Here is an 18,605-nt window from a genome sequence, read left to right on the forward strand (position 1 = left end):
GGTTAGATTTGGATTTATACGAATTTACGAAAGAAAAATTTTCGTATAGATTATCTATGATTTAGTTTTAATGAATACCATTTTATAAAACCTAAAATTTTAGATATCGTGCCTCTAATACCAATATGTATCTACTAATATATAAGTATCTAAGCCCTCGTGTTTTCTAAATGCATTGTTATAAGTTTTGGTACAATTATATTTTTTTTGTTTTTAGGTACCGCTTTTTTCCAATTTCTATCGTTAATTTCTGCAGATTGACGCGCACTTTACGTTTCCTTATCAAAAAGTATCTTAACCACTAAATGATTCAGTTATGATTGTTATGATTGTACCAAACTCGTACATAGCATTTAGCTATTTAAGTGATGGCTTGGTGTTCAAGTTAAGTGTCATTTCAGGCTTGACGTCTCGTTCAACAAACTGGAAACGTTTAAGTTCTCTATATTCGACCAAGTGGGAACGGCAACGGCTCTGAAAGTGAACGCTTCATACAACAACATCATTGTATTGACCGATTCGAACGCACCTAGTATCTTCTCTTCGAATTTTTATCCGCCACCGAAAGCGCAGAGTGAGTTCGAAGTTGTCCTACCGACTATTTCATTCTTACTTCATCCTCTTAGTTCTCTATTAATTGCCTTTTCGTATTTTCCTCTTCTTCTTTCTAGCCGATACAGTAACAGAGCATGCTTTATCATTGGTGGAAGGTATATTTATATTATTAATATTTACCATTGTCATTATTCATCTAACTTTCATTATTTTATTAAACGTTCATTTAAAAAAAGAATCGTATTTTGTGTTTTGTTTGTGGAGGGTAGAAGTAAGAAGCACCATTTCAGTTTTAAAAAGTAATTAGCATGGCGCCACTGTAGCAAGGGGAAGGATTTTAAAAACAGCACTGTAAATTACTACACTTCATTTCAACCCAGCACACTTCAATTTTTTTTAAACTGCTCATATTCATATCATTTCCACTTCCTACACTAGCGCTGTTTCGGTGAGTGTTCTAACAACTTGCTGCTTACATGTGGACGCTTTTTCAACTTGTCCCCTATACAGGACGGTGTTTCTTACCTCTATCTTCCATCAACCCTTCATAGTTTTGTTATTTCTTTTATTTATTTTTCTTTATGCTTTCTAATGTTTTTTTTTTTTTTCTTTTTTTACTATCCAAGCAAACGTTACTAATCATACAGACAAGTTTTCGGCTCAAGGTGATTACTGTATTTATATTTTACCGTTCTTTTTTTTTGTATTTCTTTTGTAATTATTTTAATTTTGGTTTTATTTAATCGTCTCATAATTATTATTTTTTTTGTTTCTCAAACAGGATTGAATTCATATTACGGAGATTTCCCTATATCACCAGGTATTTTGAATAAGTGATATCAGTATTATTGTTCTATTATTTTCGATGCAATATGATAATGAACTAATATAATTTTTCTTCTCAGGTCTCGGAACTGTGTCCGTAAATTTGAGAGTGTTGGATTTTTCCCACAATAATGTCACATATATCGCGCCTTATTACTTCAGGTAATTGATTTTAAAACAAAATCTTTTAAGAAACTAAAACTAAAGTTTTCAAATGTATTTGACTGATTCAATGGTGTAGATACCGGCTTTAGCTGTTGCGCCGAGGGTCGTGGGTTCGATTCCCACATTGGGCAAACATTCGCGTGATGAAAAGGTTTGTTTGCTATTTTTCTGGATGGCTATTATTATTGCTCTCGCGGCCGATCATCCACAAGGTGGACAGACTTGGTTAAGTTATCTACGAAGTGTTCCCTTACTGAGTGTACACGTACCGCCACAAATAGAGAGAGATAGAGAAGTCTCTCAAAAGCCGCAACCAAACATTAAGACTTACTTAACCACGACCACTCCGCCAGGAGTGAACGACTGAGAAGAAAGAATTATTATGTATATATTTAAACGTACATAAGTATGTTTGTCAGTCTCTGGTACCAATAACACAGGGATTCCTTATTAGAGTCGGACGACCCTGCGTGATTTGTTCCCAATTAATATTGAACAATTTTTATAATTCAAGTCTTAATGAAAATAAGTTTGACGATTCCAGCTGGATTTATATAATGCTTTAACGTTTACAAAAACAATATCTGAGTATTTGTTGTCGGTAACCATCACCTTCAAATATATCATATCAATAATTATCATTGAAAGTAGAAATATCTTTATATATTCGCAGGCACGCCGATTTAACTCTATCCGAGTTATATCTGTCCCACAACAAACTGAGGAACATAACGAGAGAAGTATTCGGTTCTATGGTCATGTTGCAATACCTGGATTTATCCCACAACCACATCTATCACATGGAATACGACTGTTTTAAGAAAGTGAAGAATTTACAGGTACCTCCCTTTTTAGCTTTAAGCCTTTGACTGCCGTATAGGTCACCGGTGCCTTACGTGGCGCACGGAAGCAAATTATGTCGATTTCTGTTACTAAAACGCCTGGATTGCCTAACTTTACCTTCATTTGTTTTTAATGTATATTATAGTCTTTTAGGTCTCTTAAAAATATATTCAATTTATCTATCTATCTAGAAATATATCAAATATTCAGTCTACTAGATATTCCGGTGCCTTAGTAACAACAGCAATCGACATAATTACCTCAGTACGCCACATAGGATACCGATGACCCACATGGCAGTCAAAGGGTTAATAAGAAAATGAAAATCAAACGGTTAAATATACAGATCTAGTATCAAAATTAACTTAGAGTGCTATGCGTAGTTTTATTATTAAGCAATTATACAAATAAATAAAGCTATAACTATTTTGCGACCCATACTATAAACGGTGAAGAATGGCTAAGTTGTTGAATAGTTTTTGAAGCACTTTCAAACATTTAATTGAACTTTGAACTTTGCAGATCATAAACTTGTCCCACAACCACCTCATCGAACTGCCAGTCGGAATGTTCCACGACATGCAATCTCTGACGTCGGTAGACCTCTCAAATAACAACATCAGAAATTTCGCGGAAAATCTGATTATATCACCAGCGTTGGAAAGGTAGATTTTTTCTTTATATACTAAAGTACTAGCTTTCGTCCGCGACTTCGTCCGCGTGGAATAGTTCACAAATAATGCTTTACTTTAGAACGAATGTGGTTAGCATAAAAAACGTTATAGTGAGCCAAACTTAATATATAGACATATGCTGTCGCGGACTTTTTTTAGATCTTTTAAAGGGGAACAATTCTATCACACATTATTTTAGCGAAACTTTAACCGTTTCTGCAGCGCACGCAGCGGAAGCTCTCAAAAGGTAAAAATAACCCCGATTTTGAAAGATTCTTTATTAGTGCTCCGCTGGTATTGGTCTTAGCGTGATGTTATATAGCCTTCCCCGATAAATGGGCTATTTAACACTGTTTTTTTTTTAAAAATCGGACCAGTAGTTCCTGAGATTAGCGTGTTCAAACAAACAAACTCTTCAGCTTTATAATATTAGTATAGATAATACGTCCGATTCGGTCGTGCCCAGCGATGCGACTGGGCGGTCTTCAAATTACGCTGACAGGTCACCGATGATCAATCCTGTTGATGAACGTATCTAAGAAATGCTCATAAATGATTTCCACGATGGAGGTACAAGATCGGTAATAAAACTGGAACACGCAGAATTAAAAAAGAGTCAGTAAGTGTTAGTAGGTGGGTAGTATGGGGTCTGGCATTCCGACTCGGCAGGCGGGTTCTGGTTTTTGGACACCAGTATCACCGCCTGGGGTGGCCTTACTGTGACAGGCGACGGGGTCGTCGAGGTGATAGTTAAGGACCGTGCTTGGTTAAGCGCGTCTGGTTGTAGAGTTGCATTTCAGTTCAATCGTTTAGTAGGTGGATTAACATCTTCAGCCACGGAATCCCATATACCCCGCGGGAACCCCATAAGGGGCCAGCCCCAACTCAATAGAAAGGGCGAATGGAGTCGTAGGTACATTACCTTTGCCTATCATTTCTGGCGCGAAGCAGTCGAAACTCGGAACTTATTGAATCTTATCTTGTGTCCTATGATAGCCACCGCCACCCGTTGTCGTATGAATGGCGGAATAGTCACCGCACTATACATTTGAGACTTCATTTGCTAATGCGGCATTCACATAGCGATGTGGGAAGGCTCCGGTAAATACACTAAAGTTGTCGTGTAGTACCTTAACCTAATAGACTTAAGGTTCATAATCCAATATTACATTGAAGTTTAATGGTTCCACAGGTTAGACTTCTCCGATAATGAGCTGTCGAGGGTGCCGACTAATTGCTTAGCCCCAGCCGCGGCTGCCAACTTAGTTGAACTAGATCTGAGCGGGAACACTATACCTACAGTGTCGATGTCCGACTTCGTACAAAGATTCAGGGTAATTATCAATTTGTTTTCACTCGCTGATTTACACTAACAAACCGTAAAATTGCTCGATTGAATATAATAATAATAATTGCATTTGTGTTTGTGTTATGTTCTATATTGTTGAATGCTCCGTGTGTACATAAAGTAATGACCATATCAATATAAGTTGAGAAAAATATTGTACTTTAAATTCATATTTATTTTAAAAAAACTTGCAATATTCTCGAATTTGGAAATCCGATATTTGTTTACAGTTTTACTGACCGATAAAAACGCCTTAAGATAAATCAGCGTACGACTACAAAAGCTTAAAACTTATAGGAATAAACACTGACTGTTAATAACTTTAATTAAGCATTTGAAAATAAAATCCCTCTCTCAAAAATACCTTTGGGAAAAGGTAGAGAGAGACAGAGAAAGAGAATATACTTTATTGCACATCAAAACATATTAAGCAAAAAAACAGTCAACAAGTAGATAAATGTTTACAATAGGCAGTCTTATCGCTAAAGGTATACTGAAATTTGGGATTTTTCTAGAACTAGTGGTCCCCCAGTAGTCGAAATTCGATTATAATTACTAATTTAAACTATAATTTTGAACATGAATATGGTTCTATTGTCAAACATTATTATACTTCTATAATCACAGATGACGCCAAAACTATTAGACCATAGACAAATAATATTAAAGACAAACAATACTAATCTATTCTCAATTTGACCACAGAAATTAAATAATAAACAAAACAGTATGTATATATGCGTGTGTGTGTCAAATACACAGTAGTTTGTGAAATGTTTTTTTAATTGATTTAATTTTTTATGCATAATAGTAAAAAAATATTAGCATTGTGCACTCCTTCTCTATATTCTCTACAAGTTTGGGAAATTTCAGACTCCTCCATCCGCGCGATTTTCGTAAAAAGGGGTACAAAATGTTTGCTTTACCTATTAATATATAGATTTCTGGTTTCACTGTAATCCGGTATGGGATAATTTAAAATTGCAATGGTCATGGCTTATTGTACTGAATGAACCCTGTAGTTGTACACAGCCGGTCTGTGCGTAGCTGAAGCTAATGTGTTGGATGTGTTCGCGCCTGTCCCAGAACCCCGAGCCGGGAGAGTGGCCCGAGGAGTCGGACTACAGCGACGAGTACATGTACCACACGGCTAGACGAGATCACACCAGAGTTTACCACCAAAAAAAGCAATACCCACAAAACGTTTTGTATAAGGTAGACGATCATCATTCTCCTGCCCCACTCCCAATCACCTTTTTTTTTGCTTATATGAGTGGACGAGCTCACAGCCCACCTGGTGTTAAATGGTTACTGGAGCCCGTAGATATCTACAACGTAAATGCGCTACGCACCTTGAGATATAAGTTCTAAGGTCTCAGTAAAGTTAAAACGGCTGCCCCACCCTTCAAACCGAAACGCATTACTGCTTCACGACTGAAATAGGCAGGGAGGTGGTACCTACCCGTGCGGACTCACAAGAGGTCCTCCCACCAGTAAAAAACGGCGCAACATGTCTTCTCTTACCATAATCCTCTGTCATATACCATTTCTTCGCTCACTCCCTTCTTACACATATCGTCTTTCACGCAATCCATTCATTTTTTCTTTAGTCTACCTCTTCCTCTAAAGCCTTCCACATTCATAGTTAAAACTCTCATTATCATTTGTCATTCGTCATTGACCTCATTGTCATTTCGTCTCATCACATGTCCACACCATCCCAAACGCGCAGAGGTACACGATCAACTGTGTTTATTTTATCGCCAATAATTCTAATTCGTCTGTTTGATTTCCTTTCGCTAATGCATGTCCATTTGTCGCATTTAGATTTTGTGTTTTTTTTTTAGTATTTTGTATATATTGCACTTTTTATTCATTAATTACTAATACAATTGATTATTATCAAAACTATTTCGAGTCATTTTCAGGTGTTTTTTTTTTTTTGTAAAATCAAACTCACTGTTGGATTACATGACTATTATCTATCTTTCATTTGTCATAAATTTCACTTGTGGTACTTTAAGCAAATTCTTTAATAACAAATAAATATTCATCGCATTATTAAGATTGAGGTTCATCTAGTGAATAATTCCTATCGACTTGGTTCATCTAGTGAATGGTTCCTATCGACTTTCAGTCTTTAGCGTGGTTGGATCTGTCGGATAATCATCTGGTACGAATCGAAACGGCTTCGTTCTCGGCGCTGCCCAAGCTGAAGTGGTTGGACATAAGCAACAACAACCCGTTCAATAACGGGGAGAGAGGAAACAATATATTTAAAGGACTCGAAAGACGTCTTACACATTTAGGGTTGAAGAATGTCAGCTTGATGTTTGTGAGTATAATCATCTTATAAAAAACTAGCTTTTGCCCGCGACTCCGTTCGCGTGGAATAGTTGCTTTGGCATAACGCTAAATTTTACCCCCACTTCATTTGCGTAGAAAGTGAAGATATTTTTGAATTATAGAATGTTAAGGAGCTATACAAACCCCTATTTTGAAACATTCTTTATTGGTTCTTCACTTGTATTGGCCTTACCGTGATGTTATATAACATATAGCCTTCCTCAATAAATGAGCTATCTGACACTGAAATAATTTTTCAAATCGGACCAGTAGTTCCTGAGACTAGCGCGTTCAAACCAACAAACTTTTCAGCTTTATAATATTATAGTATAGATAGGAAAATAGTTTCGAATTCCGATCTCTTTTCTTGCGAGCTGTTGATTTTGGTAGCTGCATCTTGATTTTTGGTGACTTAGAAATTATGCCTTTGCGTTTCTCAAGACAAAATATTCTGTTCCGTTTTTTTTTCATAATTTACGAGACCCCTAAAAAGCAATAAGTCTGTTTATATTATAATTAAAATTAGATGCAATCGATGCTCTGCAGAAAATTTTAATTATTGATACACACAATTGTCTGGGCACGCCATTGTCCCCTCAAAAAATATATTCCGACCAACAAATTTTGATCATTTTTAGATACCCTCAATGCTGCTCTCGAAACTGAAGAGTCTGGATCTATCCTACAATAATTTACCATCAGTACCTCCGGATACGACAGCTAACCTAACCCGACTCCGAGTACTGGATTTATCCTACAACGACCTGACAACAGTTCCAGTGGTGAGTACAGCTTTGAAGTTAATCTATTTAGGTACAAGAAAAGACTCTTTACTTTTTAGGTATTTAAATACTCGCCAAATAGGTATTCTCCAAAATAGAAATAGTCTTAATTTACTTCAACTGGTAGTAGGACTTTTTGTGAGTCCGCACGGGTAGGTACCACCACCCTGCCATGAAGCAGTAATGCGTTTCGGTTTAAAGGGTGGAGCAGTCGTTGTAATGTAAAAAGTGAATGGGTGTACGAGCTCACAGCCCACCTGGTGTTAAGTGGTTACTGGAACCCATAGACATCTACAACGTAAATGCCGCCACCCTTGATATATGAGTTCTATGGTCTCAGTATAGTTACATCGGCTGCCCCACCCTTCAATCCACAACGCATTACTGCTTCACCGCAGAAATAGGCGGGGTGATGGTACCTACCCGTGCAGACTCACAAGAGGTCCTATCAAATTATATCTCAAGGAGGGTTGGGGCATTTACGTTGTAGATGTGTATGGGGTCCGGTAACCACTGAAAATCGGGTGGGCTGCGAAAAAAGTACATAATTAGTTGTTCTATTTTTAGGCAACGCATTCACTGACCGAGCTCCGTTGGCTGTCGTTGTCTGGCAACCCCATCACTGCGCTCATGAACACGAGCCTTTACGGAATATCGCCGCGCCTGGAGTACCTGGACGTTACTAGGCTACGTTTGCGAATATTTGAGGTATTTAAGGAGCTTCAATGAATAAATTTGATTACCCACAAAAATTACTATGAAATTGGTATGGAAAAAAAATGGGTTATGTATTAGAAAAAAGAATATCGAAATTACTCGATGTCCTACTGTAGAAGAATACGTTGTATCACCGCGACATATCCAGTCCTTAGTACGGTAAATAACCGAATCAGATTTTGCCAAAAGCAAATTTTAAATAATTTTGTGACGCGATAACGTCTTATAAATCGATGAACATCCGCTGCACGCACGAAAAAGTGTCACGTTCCGCCTGAACCTTAGCGTGAAAGCGAGAGCGCGGAGCAAGCGATAGAGAGGCACAATCGGTCCAACGTTAGCTTGTGACACATTTATCTCTCATGTCGCGTGACATCAGAGCTAGCAAACGTAAACCTTATCGTCTGTAAACCAACTTTACAGACAACCATTTTTTTTTATTTAAATTAAAATTGACAATAATTAATTTTATTAAAGATTTAACTTTGTTAAACTGTAGATTACGTTTCAAGTGAAATATATAGATGAAGAGATATTGTTAAACCAATTTATGAAATAGATGTTTTCGGTACCTTTTGGACTCGATTTTGTTTTTCTTTTTCCTTCCTATGTTGATAGATAGCCTTGAGAGGCTATTTCAGCGTAACATTAACTAGTAGATAAGCTCGCAGGGCTCAAACCTGATGACGTTGCTAATACTAACCCTAGCAAGAGCCGTGCTTCGCAGAATCTACCACCGGATCGGAAACGCGACCCACTGAGAAGATCCGGCGAGAAACTAAGTGGGCTGTATCTGAGGGCGATTTTGGCTAAAACTGACTTAATAACACTTCATTCAATATTGAATTTGCAGCTTGGCGCCTTCGGAAAAATGTACGCACTGAGAACTCTCAAAGTGACGTCATATTCGAATCACAGAGACTTCAACATCCCGCGCATGTTGACTTACAACGCCGGACTCGAGAACCTTCTGGTTGAAATCGACGAACTAGGAACCGAATTCGGGAAGGAAATGTACGGAGCACTGCCTTTGAAGCTCAATAATATTACAATTACGGGCCAAAGTTTGAAATACCTAACTCAATATTTGATAAGTGTAAGTGTGAACCTTAATTCAAAACAAATTTATCTGTCTTCCACGCCATACAAAGGCTATGTTCCGATGTGCACTGCAAGCTTTGTGAGATGTGACGTTAATTTATGTAGTATACTGCAAAGCTGTTCCTTTTTAGTTAGCTATACTGGTTACGGTTTAAAACAGAATGCAGTATAATATACTGTCATCGACGTTTTTTGGCGTTGTTTTTACATTAACAAAAAAGAACTTGTTAAATTTATTTAGATTTAAATACTAAGTATTCAAGTCATTGTCAATTGAATTAATAGCATAATAAAGGTAAGTATAGTTTTAAGTAACATAAAATATTGTTCTTCAAGCAGTTCTAATGTATAATAAACCTAATGACCAAATCATTGCAATGAGGTTATGCATGGTGAAAGTGATCACCTGATCAAAGCACTGAGAGCACCTTACCTCAAAAACACTTGCAGTGTTCACAGTATACATATGGCGACGATTTATGACGTCATGTACTTCCCTAGGATACTGCGACTGTATACTGTCAGTCCATAACGAAACGAATTTCGCCTCAGTAAGAGCACTGAATAGTGCTCGCAGTGCATATCGGAACATAGCTAAAATTTGGCCACATTGTGTTCCCACCCGTAACTTCGAAGTATCTTGAATTGTTAGCTTTCAGAAAAATGGTAGTTGAACGAATTTGTGCTTTATGTTCAACACTCAGTGCTCTGAGGAATTGTTTGACATGATTTCATCTCTCATGGTCTCCGAGAGATATAATCTGGTTTTTACCATCGCACCGCCCGCCGCCGGAGTAAAGTTCATCCATACAATTTTTTTCTGGTGGTAGGACCTCTTGTGAGTCCGCGCGGGTGGGTACCACCACCCTGCCTATTTCTGCCGTGAAGCAGTAATGCGTTTCGGTTTAAAGGGTGGGGCAGCCGTTGTAACTATACTTGAGACCTTAGAATCTCTATCTCAAGGTGGGCGGCGCATTTACGTCGTAAATGTCTATGGGCTCCAGTAACCACTTAACACCAGGTGGGCTGTGAGCTCGTCCACTCATCTAGCAATAATGCGTTCATCCGCAGTGCGTTTCCAGAGATCTTTCTTGCCACGTACCATCCGGCTACGTAATGAGCTCCCCTGCACGGTTTTTTCCGAGCGCTATGACATGTCTTTCAAACGAGGCTTGTTGAGAGTACTTAACGGTAGGCAGCGGCTTGGCTCTGCCTCTGGCATTGCTGAAGTCCATGGGCGACGGTAACCGCTGACCATCAGGTGGGCCGTATTCTCGTCTGCCTACAAGCGCAAAAAAAACTCAGGACTTGAAGTAATTTAACAAACGACGAACTGCTTTCTTCCAGGGAGTTCAATCGAGGTCCCTTCGTCTGACGATATACAATACGAGCGTCGAAGAAATAGCCGGCGAAGTATTTTGGCGGCCGGGACGAGTCCGGAACTTGACCTTGGATTTGAGGAATAATTACATTTCTAGAGTACCCAATCCGAGTCAGAGGGGATGGCCCGGGGTTCCGAACTCTTTGTTCCTAGAAGATATATTTGTTGCTGGGAATCCATTGATATGCGACTGCGGCGTCGGGTAAGCTTATTCGTTTAATAAAAAAAATATATGATATGACTGTATAAATATTTTATATATCTCGTTTTTCGGCTATTTCTGCCGTGAAGCAGTAATGCGTTTCTGTTTGAAGGGCGAGGTAGCCGTTGTAACTATACTGACTATACCTTAGAACTCATATCTCAAGGTGGGTGGCGCATTTACGTCGTAGATGTCTATGGGTTCCAGTAACCACTCAACACCAGGTGGGCTGTGAGCTCGTCCACCCGTCTAAGCAATATTAAAAAAAAACTAAGGAGAAACGAAGATTTTGTTTCAAAAAAAAATTGTGACACTTCATGCTTTTTCAGATGGATTGAAGCATGGGATAGAAAGAGAAGACAGTATCTTTGTAATGATCCTCACAGTTGTGTGGCGACGAGAGATGACGTCAGATTCGCTACCTGCCCTTCGTATGAAAACAGATCCTTGAGCGATGTGAGTTTTGAAAATAGGAGTCCTTTATGGTTTTTATAAGATTACTTCTTTTCGGAAGCTCATTAATAAGTCATTTATGAAAATTTACCTACAAAAACTACAGTTTAATCAAATCATATTAACATGTGTGTTTGAAATTAATTCATGTAGTCGTCGTGGCGTAACGAATAAGACGTCCGATGCATTCGTGTGTAGCGATGCACCGGTGTTCGAATCCCGCAGGCGGGTACCAATTTTTCTAATGAAATACGTACTCCACAAATGTTCACGATTGATTTCCACGGTGAAGGAATAACATCGTGTAATAAAAATGAAACCCGCAAAATTATAATTTGCGTAATTACTGGTGGTAGGACCTCTTGTGAGTCCGCACGGGTAGGTACCACCACCCTGCCTATTTCCGCCGTGAAGCAGTAATGCGTTTCGGTTCGAAGGGTGGGGTAGCCGTTGTAACTATACTGAGATCTTAGAACTTATATCTCGAGGTGGGTGGCGCATTTACGTTGTAGATGTCTATGGGCTCCGGTAACCACTTAACACCAGGTGGGCTGTGAGCTCGTCCATCCATCTAAGCAATAAAAAAAAACTCCCGCCCCTCCTGCCTGCCTCCCCCTCAAAGGCTCGCGTGCGATAAGGAATAGGGATGTGTTGTCACCAGTGTGCTTAGTGCGAGTTTTTTGACGTTCTCGATAGCGTAAAAGTTAACTCAATTTTTTATGGAGTTGAAACAGTGCCCCTAACGGCAAACGTAGCCAAACGTTCCAACTCAATATACAAATTCATAATAAATTTGAGTTAACTTTTACGCTATCGAGAACGTTAAAAAACTTGCACTAAGGACACAGCTTAGAGCCCCGTGAGCTCACCTACACGTTCTGTGAATATAATATGACCCCTCAATATCATTAGAATTAGGTAGGGGAAAAATAAATTTGCGCGTTATAAACTAAATCATTTTATTTCAGGTACTGTCAAGAGATCTAGATTGTGATTGGAATAAAGGATTTTTAAGTTCACCAAATACGTTCGTAATCATAGGAATGTCAATTCTAACGTTATTATACATTTGAGGACTGTTTTGGCTTCTCGGGGTATACGAAGAGTTCCACCGAATTCTGGCGAGGATCTACGGTATGTGAGGTCGAATCGGACAAAATGGGGGCAAATTATTAAGACCAAACTTAAACTTAGTCTTTTCCGATTATAACTACAGAGTTTAGATGCAGTTTTCTGTAATGTTGTTGATACGCAAAAGTTTTCTATTGGGAGTTTTAGAATTGTTTGTTTCAATGTTCATGTCAAACAATGACAAACGGGTTAGGGGTTGAGCGATAAAATCTCAGTTTGAACCTTTAAGACGCCTGAAGCGACTGAGGATATCAACAACAGTGCTTATACTAATGCTTAGTTACCTTATGTGGCCTATGTCTTATTGAGTGATCCTTACAGCCATAAACGAGTTGAATGATGACCCGATTACTTGGTTGAAAGTGTGGGTGTTCGTTAATTACTTGAAATGTGCAAGAGATTGTTTTGTGTAAAAGAAAACTGTTAAGACTCTTGTGAAGCCTATATCCGGTCGTGATCGAGAAATGTATGTGTGATCTCAAGGGATTGAATCTATAAAATGTTAACGTTTCAAAGTTTTTATTTATAGATATATAGCATATATATAGCATAGAAATGTTTATTGTGTAATTATTTTGTCTTGTCCGCAGTTTATTTATCTAATTCGTAGTTAAAGTTAATATGATAGATTTGAACATTTCGTGCACTGCCGTACACAGAGCGAGTTGATGTGCCAAAATGTGGATCGTATATTGGGTAAAGAAAATATAAATATCTATACATATATAAAAATGAATTGCTGTTCGTTAGTCTCGCTAAAACTCGAGAACGGCTGGACCGATTTGGCTAATTTTGGTCTTGAATTATTCGTGGAAGTCCAGAGAAGGTTTAAAAATTACATAAATATGAAAATGTTCGGAATTAAAGAAAAATAACATTTTTTTTCGGTCGCATTACTTTGGTTTGTTTTATGTTTGTTTTATACAAAAGTTTAGGTCTTTTATTTGTCGATTGAGGCACTACGAAGTCTGCCGGGTCAACTAGTATTATATTGGGGCTTTTAAAAAATTAATGTTTTAAACAAGATAATTATGTATGGAAGTGCACTTAGTGTGGTTAAAACTATGCATTTAACATGATGTTAGAAACGTTCGCATCACATAAATAACTAAATGAACGCCGAAAATTAGACTGCATTCGTTGGAATGACATGTGTTCGTCCATTTGAAAAACTATTTATAGATGTATAGTATTCGTTTCGCATAGAATATCTAGATGTAGGACAAAATTATTAACTATTACTTTAAGGTCGTTTTACAAATAAATTTTCACTACTAATGTTTTTGTTGTTGTAGCGTTCTACGAAATTTTATCAATTAAAGGAACCCCTTGTACAAATTTATATTCCAAAGCAGACTATTTACAAAACGCCTGTAATTTAAAGCTTACCGCTAAATTTACATATTTACTCTAAACAATGTTACAACTATTTAGCTATTCGCAAAGTCTATTATTGTTGAAGGTATTTTTAATAAACGCCTAATACGTCTAGATTCATTGACTACCTTTATCATGTAAATAAATATTTTCACGACTGAATTAATGATGTTTCAGAATGTTTGATGTCGATTACATGTTTACGATTATGTTTTATTGCATTTTGTCGATTTTAATCACACGCCAGTAACATTACGTACAGCTAAACCCAGTTTGTTGCTAACTGTAACTTCGATTACCTCTACAGTGGTCCATTTCATACTCTTTCAGATCTACAACGGTTATCTTTTGTTTTCAACGCCACATTGCCACCACGGCACATGACACCTTTACTTCAATGGTATTGAAAACAAAGGAATGTTGTAACAATGAAATATATATTTTGTGATATATATAAAAATCTCTAATCCTTCTATTTTTGATAAAGCTAATAACGATTATTGCTATTAAGTTACTGTAGTTGTTTGAACTATTGTTGGTACTTTGAACTATGTATGCAGACACCTTTTTCATTGTATGTCTTCTATTATATCTGCAGACAATTTGACTATCTGTAATATGACCGAACTAGATCAAAGTACCATCCTTAGCTTTCAGGGTTGCTTCTTTGTGAGTTTTAGCGTAAACAGCTAAGTCAATTGTGAAAATCAAATTAAAAATTATAACTAGTGTTTTTGAATAAAAGCTATAAATCTAGAACTAGCTATTTCAAATGATATAATCTGGGCTCTTTCGTTTTATTCTATAAATATAAATGTAGCCTTATGTAAAGATAAATCTTTTATTAATTATTGTCACTTTTAGAACTAAATCATGTGATGTTAAATTTTAAATGTTATTATAATAAATTAAAACTAATAGATGAATTGTTCGATTCCGAATGGCCATAAGATTAAATTCATCGCGTATTTTTTCACCCCTATTCATTTGAAGTTAAAGTTTATTTTTGTCCGAACATTATGTTACTTTGACTACATATTGACTACATGACTACGGACATTTTTATCTAATTATCTCCGTATTGTGATAAAAGCAGCTAGATTACCAATCAATAATTCAATAGATTTAGTCTAGATTTTTTTTGTCTAGGTAAGTTTACGTTGTGTTTTGATTATTCTAAATCCGCCACCATTATAATAATTCGTTTTTATTATTAAATCTACATTTAATTCCAATTTAAATGAATAATATTTACACCCTTTAAACTCGTTTAGTTTTAAAACGAATGGTAAATGTTCGATGTGATTTTAAGACCTGATTTGATGGGATATGTTAAGGAAGGTACGTTTTGTCTTCACCGATTCGTGAGATTTATAATAAATAGGCAAATTGAATTATTAGTGTATCGAAATAAATTATTGTGTAAATTTAATTTGTTTTTCTTTCATTTCTATTTAATTCAATCCTTCTAATAAATGGTTTATCTGGTATCAAGATATTTGGGTCGTTCATGCCCTCTAAACAAGTAATAAAAAGTATTAACAAGGTCATAACTGAACTAGTTACGTTTGAGGTTGATTCAACATTTCTATTATTCTATTTTAATGAAAATTCCAATTTGACTACTCCATTAGGCGCAAAACCAATGTCTATGAATCATATTGTTACGCGCTGGAGTTCGCGATAAATAAAAATTCTACCGAATTACAAGTTAACCCTGTATTAGCACTTAGAACACTTAAAAGACTTTATAAACACTTTGAAATTCTCAATACACTTCTTCCGCTTCGTTTCATCGAGAATATTCCACAAAAGTCGAGTATTGTGTGTTTCCGGTATCTGACAATAGATGGCGTTGTCCTTCGATATTCGTTCGGCTATTCGGCGATAGACGGCGTTACTCTTATCGGCGTAACAATATTATAAATTCAAGTTCAATTCGATTCAAGTTTTAAGCGACAAACATGCGAAACAAAATAGTTTAAATTGAATTGATAAGAATACTATTCACTGGATCCTAAAAAAAACCATCACGATCATAAAACAAAACAACACTATATTACAAATACATCCACGTACAAAAATGAATCTAAATAATAATAATAATATTATTAATCATTACGTGAATATATACAAATACATAAAACATTGACTAAGCATCTTATTAAAACACACTTCGATTAGATGGCCAAATGTTCTTTCGGCAATCTGTTGAAATAATTTAGTGTTTGACGATCGACGCTGGGAGCGCATTTCACAACCGTATCGCCTGTCAAAGCGATCGTAAAATCTTGAAGAATATTGACAGTTTTACGTGTGTTTTGTGGAGAAGCTCGAAACGTATTTTAATATATGAAAAAATGGATAAAAGGGTATATAAGCTTGAGGGTAGACATTATCTTGCTGAACACCAAGTAAAACGAAGTCACTTTTGATTCCTGATTTAATCAACAATATGTTATCTTAACAATTCACTTTAACACTTGTCCAACCTTAACCAGTACGTACAACAGTCACTGAATCACACAACGTAACAAGGATATAGTAAGTGCACCGGGCAAACGCAGCTCAACGAATGTCCATTTCGAGGCACGTACCGCTTTTTTATACTGGCCGGCGCAGCTGGCTTATTTATGAGTCACTTCTGTTGCACCTGTTGTTTACGAGTGGAACGACACGGCCGGCGCACCTGGCTTGTGTGAGTCACTCCTATTGCACGTGCTATATAACATAAATATCGTTAACGCCGTCACGGCCATACTGACGTGCACGCATTCTTATGGTATGTCTGTGACCAACAAACGTGTTCGTTCATCCTGACATTAACGGATGCAACTTAAAACGTGGTCTATGATATTAACAATCTAGTACGGTTCGGTTCGCATAATTCTTCAGAAAATCTAGACTAGCTATAAATAGCCTTCAGACTGCGTACATACCTGGGCCAGGTCATTTAAAACTCTTCAGGTATGTAAATATGTCCCTTTTAACTTAGACCGGAATTGTTATCCCTTCAGTTTTTCGAACTGGACCGGATAATGCTAGACCGAATCGCAATCCCTGTAGCTAATTATTGTGGCTAGTCCGGATGAAAATCCCTATAGCCAAGCCATTGGACCGGACAGACCCTTCAATGACTTCACACTTTTTTTTCTCTTTTTTTTTTCTTTGCTAGTCCGGATCAACATCCCTTTAGCCAATACAATTATTATTTTTTCTCTTTTTGTTTTTTTCACTCTGCGTGTACGGTAGCATTTGTTGAAACATTTCTTAAACCAGAACATTTATACGAAATTTCTTCAGAAATAATGCGAGACCGACCATAGTTTTCTACATTTCCAACACCTGCACCCGAGGTGCCTGAGCTTACAGACATTGTATCACTACCCACAGACATAGTATCGCTATTTGCGCACAAAAATGTTGCTTCTATTTTCAGTGATAGAGTCGTCATCATTAAGATCAGTTTCTTGAACAAGATTACTTAACCCATCTGTGTACGCCGTCACGTCATCGTCACTATAATTTTCAGAAATTTCTAGTAGGCCTGACGGGCCTCGAGGTACTTCGCGTAAGTTTTCATAACTATCGTTTTCCAAAACTGCAGTCATGTTTTTCTTTTTTTAATGATTGAAAGATTGCTGGTGGCCCGGTGGCCTTTCCAGCTTCACCAGGACAGGTGGGCGAGCAAAGACTCAGCCAAGAGGGGTGGGATTTGCTAACAACTGCCCGAGCGCCTCCGAAGGAGACCTAACAACTCAAGAGCAATTGCTTCGCGAATGAATCTACTACCGGATCGGAATCGCGACCCACTGAGAAGATCCGGCGAGAAACTCAGCGGGCTGATGCATGGGTTAGGTTGCACGTCGAACTCTTTGTCGAGTTCGACGAGTACGGTTACCGGGGTTCCACAGCTTGCTCCTAGTGTTAGAGCTAAAGGTATCTAATGCAAGAGTTATTGAATCTGATGGATCCGTAAGGACGTGTCTAGGGCGACGACGGTGACTTGCTCCTGCGTGATCAGGATTCGGGGTGCAGTAATGTTGAAGGGACCTTTATATTTTCGGTCTAATTTACGAAACAAAATCCCCAGCGGAAAAGAGTTTGACTTTAGCTTTGTCTCGACTAAACCAAGCTTCTGTTTGTGACCATTTTTTTTTTTTTTTTTCGCAGGCCTTCGACCGTGCTAAATCAAGATCTAATCTAGAGGGATTATCACTCTGTTGAAACTTTAGATATTTCAAGTGAACTACCCTGAACGGTAAACATCTATTCTATTGGAGTAAACCCTGTTACTTGACAACGTGTACTATTAAGGGTGAGTTGAATATCCCCTAACTGCTCTTGCCATGATTGGTCCGAGTTACTTTCAGATCAAAGAGTGACTTGTTCATGAAACCTCTTACCATTGAATAAATTACTATGGCTTTAAGGGTTTGCAATGTATCGGCCAGCAGCTCTGCTTTTTCGTCATCATCAAACGCCGCGAGTCGGCCTGAGGGGCCTACGAGGGGGGGCATAGTTACTACCGTATCCGATTTGAGAGTACGAGCTAAGCGGTAGTAAGACCTTTGAGAGGGCGCGAGTCCTTCTAAGAAATCAGACCATCTGGCATCTCGGACTTCGGCGATGCGAGACTTTACGTCGCGTTGTAGGGCACGCATTCGAGTACGATTTTCCGCGGTAGGATACCTATCGTAGGCGC

At 37.7% G+C, this 18,605-nt stretch overlaps 1 protein-coding gene across 4 annotated transcripts in view; it reads left to right on the forward strand.

The window, feature by feature from the left end:
* The window catches only part of LOC101745125 (chaoptin), a 74,490-nt gene extending 59,158 nt beyond the window's left edge, over positions 1-15,332 (forward strand). For 2 of the 4 annotated variants that reach the window (XM_038011573.2, XM_062669151.1), the window contains 14 exons: positions 402-574; positions 1,337-1,375; positions 1,461-1,542; positions 2,219-2,384; positions 2,911-3,053; positions 4,255-4,396; positions 5,497-5,625; positions 6,548-6,745; positions 7,395-7,538; positions 8,106-8,246; positions 9,109-9,351; positions 10,704-10,939; positions 11,269-11,395; positions 12,361-15,332. In XM_038011573.2, the coding sequence (XP_037867501.1) occupies positions 402-574; positions 1,337-1,375; positions 1,461-1,542; positions 2,219-2,384; positions 2,911-3,053; positions 4,255-4,396; positions 5,497-5,625; positions 6,548-6,745; positions 7,395-7,538; positions 8,106-8,246; positions 9,109-9,351; positions 10,704-10,939; positions 11,269-11,395; positions 12,361-12,465 (2,068 nt within the window). In that variant the 3' untranslated portion in view covers positions 12,466-15,332. The remainder of the gene's footprint in view (positions 1-401; positions 575-1,336; positions 1,376-1,460; positions 1,543-2,218; positions 2,385-2,910; positions 3,054-4,254; positions 4,397-5,496; positions 5,626-6,547; positions 6,746-7,394; positions 7,539-8,105; positions 8,247-9,108; positions 9,352-10,703; positions 10,940-11,268; positions 11,396-12,360) is intronic. The other 2 variants (XM_062669152.1, XM_038011574.2) reach the window with 2 other exon arrangements.
* The last annotated feature ends 3,273 nt before the right edge of the window (positions 15,333-18,605 follow it).

This window comes from Bombyx mori, chromosome 6 (assembly GCF_030269925.1).
Source record: "Bombyx mori chromosome 6, ASM3026992v2".
Classification (NCBI taxonomy): Eukaryota; Metazoa; Arthropoda; class Insecta; order Lepidoptera; family Bombycidae; genus Bombyx; species Bombyx mori.